This window comes from Nansenia antarctica (genome assembly GCF_963989245.1).
Source record: "Nansenia antarctica genome assembly, chromosome: 10".
NCBI classification, from domain to species: Eukaryota; Metazoa; Chordata; class Actinopteri; order Argentiniformes; family Microstomatidae; genus Nansenia; species Nansenia antarctica.
In genome coordinates, this window is record NC_137680.1 from 9,658,616 (window position 1) to 9,671,115 (window position 12,500).

A 12,500-nucleotide genomic window follows, 5' to 3' on the forward strand; every position below is an offset into this window, starting at 1 on the left:
TCAATGTACCTTATACAGCTCCTCTTCGCTTGTCTGCGGGAACTTCTCATGGAGAACATCTCTGAGGACCTTGGCTGTGTAGCGCATCCCATACCTAGAACATCAGGAATCAGTCTTGTTGAATCAAGTGTGGAATTCTTACAAATGAGCATTTAAAAGTGCAGGTTACTGGAGATGATTGAAGGGCATTGTATTTAAATGGAGTAGATTGTGGGTGGGTGGGTGAACTGCAATACATAAACGTTATGATGTGAGACTACATCCATAATGGAATGTTATGGTTGAATATTTACTTTTCTTATGGTAACGACACTTACGGAAGTCTGTCCAGGTTGTTGGTGATGGCGTTGAGCACGCGGTCCGTGAGGTTCTTAAGGTTAACGATGGCGATGTCCAGACGGCGGTGCACTTCAGGGTGGGCCAGGGCCTGTTCCGCACTCACCTCATAGGGCAGGGAGCTGAGAAGATCACAGCACCAGTTAAAACAGCCATCCAATATCAGTGTGCGTCTGCGTCTGCATCGGTCTTACCTGCCAGTCTAAAGCTGTGTGTGCGTGTTTTATTTTTTTTTAAACAGTAAGCCTGTGCACGGTCACTGTAAATCTGTTGCATGTCAATAACCTTATTGGGTTCCATTTATTGTTCCGTGGTGACATCCTAAGGCATTGTCATCTCATAGTCGTGGCTCTGTTCCAGTGTCCAGAGGAAAAATCTCCAGAGGAAAATACACCTCCTGTGCTTTACCAGTCTAATACACAATGTAACAACATCGTCCAGGCATCTTTTGGCTATTTCAGCGACAAGGCAATCCGCTCAAAAGCGGAGAAGGCGGCTATTTATCTTATTATTATTTATCTCTGCCTCACGGAAAGGGAGTACCATTATGATATTCCTACCTCCGTAAAGTTTACCATCGCTCTCCTGTAACCTTACCCCTGCGCTAATAGCATTCACCTCCAGATGCTTCATCTCTTTCTCATGCTCAACCTACAAAAGACGACCCCTAAATACACAAACGACGTGCAATGTATTAAACACAAAACGCAGCTACACAACAGTAGCGTGCAACACAACATTGCAAACAACAACAACGCTTAGCTGTCTGCATCACAATGACAAGTGCAACAACAAGCAACACAGCAGACAACAAAAGCGCTAGCTGGCTACAAAACGGCCCATATCCTGCTGACATACACTCTCCTCCTTACTTCCTGTCTTTTTGTACTGTCTCTGTCCAATTAAAACAAAAAAGTGACAAAAAAGAGAATACTAAATAAAATAAAAAGGGCCACAGCGCAGGTGGTGCTCCAACACCACCTCCCACAAGGTACCCATATGGGACAGTCAACTGCATCAGAAACTGTCACTAAAGACAGAGGAACGTGTGGCGTCTCTTCACTGGTCACCCAAGAAAACAATCAACAGAGTGTGTGTGTGTGTGTGTGTGTGTGTGTGTGTGTGTGTGTGTGTGTGTAAATCTACATCTATGAGTTTGTCTTGCTCTGTGCTGACCTCTTGTGGCCGGTCTGGGTCTCGGTGTGGTTGATCCAGCTCTTATAGATATCGACAGGGTCCGTGCGGATGCTGAGCGTGCGGTCCTGCAGCACCTCTTGGATAGCCGGGCCCAGGATCTCCTTCAGGGCGTTCTGACCACGCGCATTGCGGTAGAAACTCACCAGCATCTTAATCACTGTAGGGTTCCCCATCACCACATCCCGGGGCTGGTCTACATTCAGTCTAAGGGAGGGATAGAAAGAGAGAGAGAGAGAGAGAGAGAGAGAGAGAGAGAGAGAGAAAGTTGGATGTGAGAAATAGGAACTTTGTGAGTGATAATTAGATGCAGAGAATGGTAGAGCAGTCAGACGGATCTCTTGGTGCAGGGCAAGGAATGTGTAACAGTATTTATTTAACTGTGTATGTAAGTGTGTACATTGCACAGGTCAGCAAGTGTACTGGCTGATAATACTCTGTATATATCAGTGGTGTGCCGTCAGGGCCAGCAAGGCCTTCTCTGCTGGCCTAAACATCATCAGAATATACATTTTATTTTAATATATTTTTTCCACAAATATGTATTAATGATTCCCCATAGTCTATTCTCTTCATTTCATAGCTTTCCTCTTGGTTGCGCTGCTTCCAGTCTCCGATTGAGATTTGGAGGGCTGGCCTTTATGTTAGAGCTTTTATCCAATCAAAATGTTTTGCTAGGGGGCTCCAAAATCTGCCCAGCCTGCACGCTAAACGGTGCCGCGGATTCGACCTGTAACTTAACGTTGGAACGAGAAAACCTGTGGCGTTCCTAGTTAACCTACGTAGATGCGAGCAAAAGCAACAACGGCGCCTGCTGTAAGGCTCAATGATGTCAGCACCCAGCACGTCTTTTGATTGGATACGCACTATTGATACGCACTATTGATACGCACTATTGATATTCACTATTGAGATGTGTAACTATGCCGGTAGATGTGAAACTTTTGAAAGTGCCAGGGAAACGGAGCGCCACAACGAAAGCTTTCGTTGACTGATCGATAATACTGATCGATTGTGTCCTGTTTTTGGGTAAACAATAACTTTCATTTAGGGGACACGATAAAAGTGCCGAGTCCACAAACAGGAAACTACGTTGAGCTTCTTTCTTTTCTGGCTGAAAACAACCCAGATTTACATTACCACCTGTCCACAAACAAAGTGTTTACTGGGACGTCAGGCAAAATACAAAACGACCTGATTTTTGCTATTGCTGAAGTGGGAGAAGAGATCAAAATGGAGATTAAAAAGGCACCCTTTGTCGCTATTATGGTGGACGAGACGACAGACGTGGGTAATGTAGCGATCTTAAAGATGTTAGTTTAACACTCTTCATTGTAAATGCGGATTTATTGATTAAAAATGCTTCGGAAATATTAATATAACTCTGTTGTACTTGTCTGACTATGTTAAGGTGATGCAACGCCCGGTTATACTGTGTTTCTGTCTAGTTTCTAGAGCCATGGCGTCATAACGATGGTATTAAGAGGTAGAATAATTCAGGTAGGAATGTGTCGGACATCACTGAAGGCCTAGGTGTGAAATGCACCGCCCGCCACTGGTATATATATATATATGTAGTATAATATACACAATATATATGTGTGTGTGTGTGTGTGTGTGTGTGTGTGTGTGTGCGCGTGTGTGTGCGTGTGTGTGTGTGTGTGTACTGACTTGATCTCATGACGCAAGGCAGTGGTGAACAGCTGCAGCAGCAGGTATGCCTCCCTGCAGTCAGAGCCGTAGTTGAACAGTGTGAAGATGACCGTCTCCATGAAACGAGTGGTCTTGTTCTGGGGCATCAGGAAGATGAGCTGGGCCAAGTACAGGGGTTGGGTCTGAATGAAAAAGAAAACACATACAAGTTATATATACAGTTCAGTTCAGGGACAGTGAAGCATTGTTTCTTTTTTTTGGCTCTATACTCCAAAAAGTTAAAATATAGATTCACAGCTTTTATTTTGTGGTATTTGTGTACCGGTATATATTGGTTTTATCATTTAGAAACAGAAACACTATGTATACACACTATTTTAGGGCACCAAGTACCGTAATGGGACAATTGGCATGACAGTTTCTGGTTAGTCAGAACCATCACTGACAGCTCTCTTATGCCTACACAAATTACATCTAGTATTGATTCTAGACTTTGTATTTGCCTTTGGAGTCTTCTATAAGGTCAAGGAAACCATAATGAGGCTGACATTTTAAAAGATCAATCAGAAACATAGGTGAAGGTAGATGCAAAAAAAACAAAACATAATTAAATAAGAAAGAAAGCACTGGTGAGCTCAGCAATGGCAAACTGTCTGGGTATGCCAAGGAAGACTTCCACAGCGGATGACCGAAGAACGCTCAACATGATTAAGAAATACCCCCAAAACAACTATCCCACTGATCAGGAACACTCTGTACGAGGTATATGTGAATGTATCAGACAGAGACTACCATCCACAGAATACGTCACCAGCCGAACTATAAAGGCTTCACTGCATGGTGCCAACCACTAGTTATCCTCAAGTTGCAGTTTACTAAAAAGTATATACCGTAAAAGCAGGAAATTAAATGCATGTTTAAGTGGATTTAAATCCAAAGATTGACTTGACCAGTCAAGACTTTTTGGCCCTAAAAAATATCAATAGTTGTTATGGCAGTACTACCGTATGTTTTGGGCCATTGTCTTACTGTATGAGGAAGTAAAATCCAATGAATTTGGAGGCATTTGCTTGTACGAGCAGACAAGCTGTTTCTGCACAGTTCAGAACACTTCAAAGTCCCTACAGAGATACTGTACATATATCTGCCCCATGCAGATAGAACTTGAAGTCAGCAGAAGAAGTCATGTCACAGCACAAATAAAACGTCCTAATCTTGACTCTAAAAACTCTTGCATTTTAAGGTTTTCGTGGTTTTCAAGCATCCCATCTTTGTCATTTCATATCCCTTTTCTTATGTGGGGGGAGGGTGAGTGTGGCCCTCCGCTCACCTGGAGCAGGTAGAAGAGGTGCTGGTAGGCCTCTAGTTTCCCCCTCCGCTCTTTGTTCAAGGCCTTGAGCCCCTTGCCCTTGTCCAAAGACATCATGTCTGACAGTTGCTCCTTGTTCTTCTTGGTCAGTTTCTTGCAGTGGGAAACCACCTCCTGTACTCACAGAGGTTGACAGACACAGGAGTGAGAAAACAAAGTATACTTCAGGTAAAACGAGACATGATGTTTGAGGCCAACATGCTTGTGTCCTGCAGCACTCGAGTGAGCGTGTGTGTGTGTGTGAGCGTGTGTGTGTGTGTGTGTGTGTGAGTATATGTAAGAGCGTAGTGAATGTACAGATGGGTCGCTCTAGATCTGTTTGTTTCTATTAGCCAACATGTTTACTGTCATTGTAAAAAAAAAAAGAATAAACAGCAGTGATAGGAGTTAGCTCCTAGCATAAACAGATGTGGGGACCATGCATGTACAGTCTAGGTGTGTGTATGTAGGTGTGTCTGTAACATGTTCATCCCTACCTGCAGCGTGACGCGGTTGCGGACCAGCAGGCCTATCTTGAGGTCCATGAGGTCCAGATCGGTCTCTAGCTGGCGGTTGGAGCGGATGGTCCTCACCACCTCCTCCCGCAGCCGCAGCAGTTCCCCCTCCTGGCGGATGTCATTGTCGCCCATGTCTAGCAGATGGGCAAACTTGCGCACCACCGACAGGGGAGGGGTAGTGGAGTGGACTAGAGAAAGAGAGAGGGGAGAGGGGAGAGGGGAGGGTTTAAAGCAGGGTTTCTCAACGACAGGCCCGAGGAGAATTGCAGAATTGCACGTTTTTGTTCTCACCCTTCAATAACACACATCCGGTTCCATTAGTCATCTTATCATCAAGCCTTTAAGAGTAGGATAACAACATTTCCCAAATGTCCTTCCCCTAACGCTGAGGCGGTTACTGTTGAACTGAACCACAACTGTTGTGAAAGTGTTCCTTTGGGTTTCCTTCTGACCATGTCTACTAGGAGAGAACAGGAATTTCCATAGAGTCATTTCTGTGCTTGTGTCAGGTCAAGTTAGGTTTCCCTACCAGTTCCACTAGCATAGGTATACACCAGCCCTGAGCTGCCGCAAACTTGGCTGGTATCTTACCAAGCATTCTGTATTCCCCGCGGGCCCGGTTGGCTCGGAAGAACGCCTGGATCTTTACAATGGCACCAACCTGTAGGGTCAAGAGGAGAGGTTACATTTATTTCCCGTCACTTTAATTTCCTGAGAAACACTAGGTTAGTGGTAAAAACCTAGACCTAATTAAGACAAATGAGGAGATGGAATGTTTGTTGATTAGTTCGATGGGACGGACGGATGCACGCTCACATGTCGTCTGAAGAAGCGTTGGCGGGACTTGTATTTCTTACGAGCCAGCCACATCTTCACAGTGGCCTGGATCTATGAGACGCGCACACAAGCAGAAATCAAACAAACAATAGAACTTGGGATGTGGATCACAGACTATGTAACTATACTGCATAATGAGTGGCACCTACATTTTACGACACCACTAGACTTTCAATCGAATGTGTAAGAAGGAGACGTATACAGTAGTGAATAGATAGTTAAACAAACCTTAACCACAGCTCTCCAGTTCTGGTAGAGGTACTGCAGCCTTCTTCTGTAGGCCCTCTCCTGAACGAACCTCCTCCAGTGGGACTGGAAACACAGACGCACGGACAGACACACGGACAGACACACGGACAGACACACACGAACACCATGAACACTTAGGAAAGTGTAATCTGTTCTGTACTAGTGTTGTAGGGTTTTGTGTGGTGAAGACACTATCTGTCATTTGAAAAACAACAAAACATCAGCCCATCAAAAAAGGCTTTTACCAATGACAGATTGTGTCTGTAAGGACTGGTTAAGAGGTGACTGTAAGGACTGGTTAAGAGGTGACTGTAAGGACTGGTTAAGAGGTGTCTGTAAGGACTGGTTAAGAGGTGTCTGTAAGGACTGGTTAAGAGGCTACTGACCTGGATGGTGAGGACAGCCGGGAGCTGGGTGTTGAGGAAGTGCAAGCGGGCCCCAAGCCTCTGCCTGAGTAGGAAGCCCCGGACCCTGGCCTGCAGACTCACCACCAGGCCCTCGCTGGCCTTCCATTGGCCCTGCCGACTGTGTTTCGACGTCACGCTGCTCAGCACCGACTGCAGGGGGTGATGGAGAGTTTAGAAAAGGGTAGCTTGTGGCCTGGGGTGGTGCAGTGGTCTAGCACCGTGGTCTACAGTGCACACATATGCCCATGTCGGCATGGGTTCGAATCCGGCCCATGCCCTGCTGACATGCCTTCTCCTCCTTACTCTCCTGTCTACCTTCACTATCTCTATCCAATAAAATGAAAAATATGAGTGGGACTGCCCCACTCTGAAAAAAATAACCCAGTGTTTCCTCTACATGCATTTCATTGTGGCGGTCCGCCACGATGGAATTTCCTCCGCCACCATTCAGATTTCTCAACCCAAAAAAAAGTTTAGGCCGCTTTTCAGACCTTCACAGCGCTAGACACACCCACAAGCGCTGAAACTGGACCAGTCCGTGTGTGTCGCGAGTATTGAACTTGAGGCTGCGTTCGTAAATTCGCTCTGAGAGCCCCGGAGCGCACACTGGGTTCAACGTCATAAAGGGACCAAGTCATTTGATTGGACAAGAGGCATTCCGTGAGTGCTGATCAGATTTCCAGAGCGTATTTACGAACGCGCCCTGGCTGTCACCCGAACACCGCGAGCTAGCGTAGTGTAGTGTAGTATAGGATGCGTAGTGTAGTGTAGTGTAGGATGGAGAGAGAGACGAGAAGCCTCTCTATGTGTTACCTATGTCCAGTGTACTTTCGCCGCTGAGGGTCATCAATGTGTACGGCCCAACCAACGTGGCCAAGAGAGTCTCCCTTTTCAAGAAACTTCGGTCTCTCCTCCTCATCCCCACACCAGTCCTAGTGGGGGGAGATTTCAACTGTGCCCTCCGGGATGAGGACCGCAGCAGGCCCAGGAGAGACCGATCCACTACAGAACTTCAGTCCATCATAGACGACTTCCAACTGGTAGACGCCGGTGGCACCTCCCCGCCGACACACACAAGGGTGAGTTCCTCCGGGAATTCTTCCTCCAGGATAGACATGTTCTTGCTCTCGCCAGGTCTGAGGATGGGAACCCTGACCAGCCAGGCGGCCCACTTCTCGGACCACAGGATGTTGACAGTGTCCCTGGAATGGGATGGCCAAACAAGAGCGGGTAGGGGTACCTGGAGGATGAATACATCGATCCTTCAGGACCCAACAGTGGTGCATTCCTTCTCCAGGCGCTACCTGGAGTGGAGGACCCTAAAAGAACTGTTCGACTCCCCGATAGAGTGGTGGGAGATGGTTAAGGCCAGGACAAAGGGCTACTTCGGGTCAGTCGGAAGGAGGAAAGCGGCAGAACAGAGGGCCAGGTTTCAACACCACAACGCGGCCCTCCAACGCCTAAGTCTCCTACAACTGGGTGGTCTGGATGTGGCCCGAGAACTGGCTGAGACCAAACAACACCTTGCCACCCTCTACCGGGAGCAACAACAAAAGAAACAGTTCAGGGAAAAACTCCAGGGCCTGGAGGAGGAGGAGAAATGCACACGCCACTTCTTCCGCAAGGCACGGTCAAAACACAAGCCTATCCTGTCCCTATACGACACCAATGGGGACACCGTGTCAGACAGAGGCAACATCCCGGGGGTGGCAAGAGAGTTCTACGAGAGTCTCTACAACATCAAGACAACCGACGAGACTCTCATGGCCACCTTCCTGGATGGTCTGGACCGGGTCCCCGAGGGTGGTGAGAGTGAGAACCCAGAGCTGACCACGGAGGAGCTCACCCGGGCCGTGCACTCCTTGAATACACACAAGGCCCCTGGACCGGATGGGATCCCAGCAGAGTTCTACAAGACTCTCTGGGATCTCCTCAAGGAGGACTTGGCGGAGGTCTTCAAAGCCGTCTACAGGGAAGGGAGGCTTGGAGAGTCAATGAGACAGAGTACGGTCACACTGATCCCCAAGAAAGGGGACCTCAAGGACCTCCGGAACTGGCGCCCCATCAATCTCCTCCCAGTGGACTATAAAATTATGACAAAAGCCCTCACCCAACGGTTTCAAACCCTCCTCCCCTCAGTTATAGCCCCTGACCAGACCTGTAGCGTCCCCGGTAGGTCCATCAATGACAACCTGCTCCTGGTGAGAGACCTCATCCTGCACTCCCAGGAGCGGAGGTCCCCTTTAGGCCTTCTCAGCCTGGATCAGGAGAAGGCCTTTGACAGGGTTAACCATGGTTTCCTGCAGAGGGTGCTGAGAGGCATGAACTTCCCCCAGCACCTGCTCAACTGGACCGAACTCTGCTACAACAACATCACGAGCAGAGTTCGGATCAACAACCAGTTGACAGACCCCTTCCCCATCAAAGCTGGAGTACGGCAGGGATGCCCCTTGGCCCCTCTACTGTACGTCATCTACCTGGAGCCGTTCCTACGGAAGATCAGGAGCTCCCCCAACATCATGGGCTACCCTCTACCAGGGGCCCGGGGGGAGAGGCTCAAGGTGGTGGCGTACATGGACGACATTACCATCGTCGGCACGGATAGTCGCTCCATTTCCACAGCAACGAAAGTGGTGGAGGACTACTGTGCAGCCACTGGCGCCCTGATCAATAGGAGTAAGTGTGAGCTGTTTCTGTCGCAGCACTGGCAGGAGAACCTGGCAACCTCCTTCCCTGTAAAGACGGAAAACATTAAGCTGCTGGGGATCACCTACCAGAAAGATGGAGGAGCCTCCGGCAGCTGGAAGGAGACCATCCGCCAGGTCCAAAAGAAGATCTGTGAGTGGAGTGCACGGCCTCTCACAATGACAGGCAAGATCCTGGTCCTGAAGGCTATTGTTCTTCCCATTCTCCTTTACCTGGGCAGGGTGTTTCCCCCAGACAGAGCAGTATCCAAAACCATCGAAAGGATCATGTTTACCTTTGTCTGGGGGAGCCAGATGGAAAAACTAAAACGCACCACCCTGTACAAAACAGTGGAGAATGGGGGGAAAGGGGTCCCAGACATCCTAAACATCATTAGGGCACAGGGACTCTCCAACCTCATCAACAACATCAACAACAAAGATAGGAAAGCCAGGTTCTTTGAAATATACTATGCCACACCCATCCTCCGGACACTCAGGGTGACCGCATCAATAAATCACACTGTGCCCTACAGCTGGGACCCCCCTCCTGTCTACAAGATATGGAGGGACTTTGCCTTCAAGACAGGATTGTCCGCGGCTGGGCTGGCCTCATGGAAATACAAAGACATTATGACCTTCATAAGGTCGAAGGAAACCATTACTCACCCCAAGGCCAGCACAGCCGTGGACTCCAAACAGGTATGGAAAAACATTAATCATAAATGTACTAACAATAAACAAAAAGACATTGCCTGGATGGCTGCTCATGGTTGTCTCCCCACTAGGGAATTCTTGCATAGGCGGCACATCGCAACGACTGATAAATGCCCCCACGGATGCACGGACACAGAACACATTAACCACCTGTTCTGTGAGTGCTCCGTGGCCAGGCGGGTCTGGGCCCTGTTTGTTCCCTCTGTCTCCCTAAACAGCCTGCTGACCCTGCCCCGCTTGACGGGCGATAACATCCTGTATGGTCCTCCCGGGGGGTGCACAACCCCCCAACTACAACAAGAGTGGAGGATCATCAGCGCCGTCAAGCAGGTACTCTGGGAGACGAGGAACATCAGGGTCTATCAGAAACAGAGCGTCCACCTGACAACCCTGAGGAGGAGAATCACCCTCTGCCTCAGGGACCATGCTATTGTTGACTTTAAAAATAACCCGGATCAAGCAAGAGCGGTGTGGGGGGTGGAGAGATGGAAGGACGTCATCCTCTAAACCCCCCCCCATGCCGCGCCGCATCGACCAACCCCCCCCCCACCCCGGGCCTACCTCACTACACCACCAGTTCCTGCACTATCACCTTCACCACTGTTCCAGCACAAGCCCTGGTCAGCAGTATCACCATCACAAGGACCAGGAGAGGAGCAGCGCACAACACCAACAGGGAAGTTTACTGCACCTTCCACCACCTACACATGTACACAGCACTGACCCACTTCCTACTCTCACCAGAATATCAACACACACAACCCACAGCCGAACCAGCCGTCTCTGCCAGCACCACCAGCACCAGGATGACCAACACCACTGGGTCACAGGGAAGTACTGATCACCCGCCTGACACCAAAATGCACACTACACAAACCATGCACACCTCCCTTCTCTCACTCCTGTATCTTTTCAGGCACATGTCATATCCAGCTCTGACACCTACCCAGGCTTCCAGACCCAGGAGCAGAGACCGGCGGGAACCACCACGTCACCCCAGCACCAACCCCAGGTTCCAACTCAGCGACCCCAAACCCCCTGTTCCGGGCCCCCCCCCCCCAACTCCAGGCCCCCAGCTACAGGCCCAGTCCCCTACCCGCCAACCCCCAACCCCCAGCCCGGAACAAGCTGAGAAGAGCCAGGGAGCTTTTTCCCTGGATAAGCTGTGTACAGGTTTTTCGCCTCTGCTTGCCTGCCATGCGCCGAGCTCTCTGGGCCTCTCCTCAGGGGCCTCCGGTTGGCCTGCGTGCTCGATCTGCTCCGCCGCTGGGGCACCTGGTCCGGCTAGCCTCGTGAAGGGCTACAGGAGTCTGAGCCTGGTGGGCTGGGCCGGACGCGCCGGTGGTGGGTCGGGTGAGTCGGGTGTGTGGGGTCCCTCGGGGGAGGGAGGTGGGGGAGCCACGGCTTTGCACTGGTGGGCAAACTGGATAGTAGTCGCTCTACAACTAGAGGGCTGCAGGGGAATTTTTTCCCGGATGCACAGCGAACAGGTTTTTTACCCCTGCCTCCTACCGACACTGGAACCTGGACACTGAACACTGAACACTGAACATTACACTACACTGGACAATACACTGAACACTGAGCACTTTAGTTAGTTTAATGTTGGTTGTTGTTGAATGTAATGTCTTAAATGTCTGATTGTTTGATTAATTGATTGTATACACGGTGTTGCGTTTTTATAAAAACCAATAAAAAACACTATGTCCAGTGTACTAGAACCACTCTAACAGGAGTGTTTGTCCGTGAATAACACCGGCTATGCCCGGGGTAGAAACACAAGACTATAGCTGGATAAGGTCTATAGGTCTACACGGTCATTTTAAGCCGTCGACCAGCCCTCTACGACCACGGGAAGTCATGTTAAAAGTGAAGATACTTCTGTTAAACTAAGCTAAGCTAAACATCGCTAATCGCTAACTCCCTCCTGGGCTTAAAGTGACAAGTAATAACGTTGTGAAAAAACCCGTCAGATCAGTGTTTTTGTTTTTATTGACAACGGAATTACATGCTGGAAAAACATGCAGACACAGACAATAAGAGACACACGGGAGAAGTACAGGAAAACATTTTATTTTTTTGGGCCATCCATCCTCGAGTTTTGGCTGAAATTGCGTCGTTGTTTTGAGCGCGCGTGCGCGTTTCATGCGCGTGCACGCGAAAAATTCGCGAGCGCGCAGCACTACCCGCCACCATTGTAAAAATTCCTGGAGGAAACACTGTAACCTATATATAAAAATAAAAAAAAGGGCAGCTTTGAAGCGTGCCATCAACATTGTACTTGCTTCTGTCCAATATTTGTATTCCTAATATAAGCTTTTTGTAACATTCAATTCGGAGCGACTAGAACCAAGCGATAATCATTAAATAAAGTTGATAAGAAAATGTACACCCAAGTTCATGGACTACTAAAGTTTAAGGACTACATTCTGCTGTAGAGAAGCCCACCGAAGGTCCCAGACACATTCTGAATTCCAAATGGTCCCTTGGACAATCCTGTGCAGTCATCAGTCCTGAATGTTCCATTTGATTCAATTCCTACAACTAGATTGACTAG

At 48.7% G+C, this 12,500-nt stretch overlaps 1 protein-coding gene across 1 annotated transcript in view; it reads right to left on the minus strand.

Moving 5' to 3' along the window:
- iqgap3 (IQ motif containing GTPase activating protein 3) overlaps positions 1 to 12,500 on the minus strand; it is a gene marked incomplete at both ends in the record, with an annotated part of 42,310 nt that overhangs the window by 12,585 nt on the left and 17,225 nt on the right. Inside the window, 10 exons of the mRNA XM_080540058.1 lie at positions 10 to 94; positions 318 to 458; positions 1,513 to 1,737; positions 3,202 to 3,365; positions 4,514 to 4,666; positions 5,029 to 5,237; positions 5,641 to 5,710; positions 5,866 to 5,937; positions 6,115 to 6,198; positions 6,522 to 6,692. Of these exons, the coding sequence (XP_080396184.1) occupies positions 10 to 94; positions 318 to 458; positions 1,513 to 1,737; positions 3,202 to 3,365; positions 4,514 to 4,666; positions 5,029 to 5,237; positions 5,641 to 5,710; positions 5,866 to 5,937; positions 6,115 to 6,198; positions 6,522 to 6,692 (1,374 nt within the window). The remainder of the gene's footprint in view (positions 1 to 9; positions 95 to 317; positions 459 to 1,512; positions 1,738 to 3,201; positions 3,366 to 4,513; positions 4,667 to 5,028; positions 5,238 to 5,640; positions 5,711 to 5,865; positions 5,938 to 6,114; positions 6,199 to 6,521; positions 6,693 to 12,500) is intronic.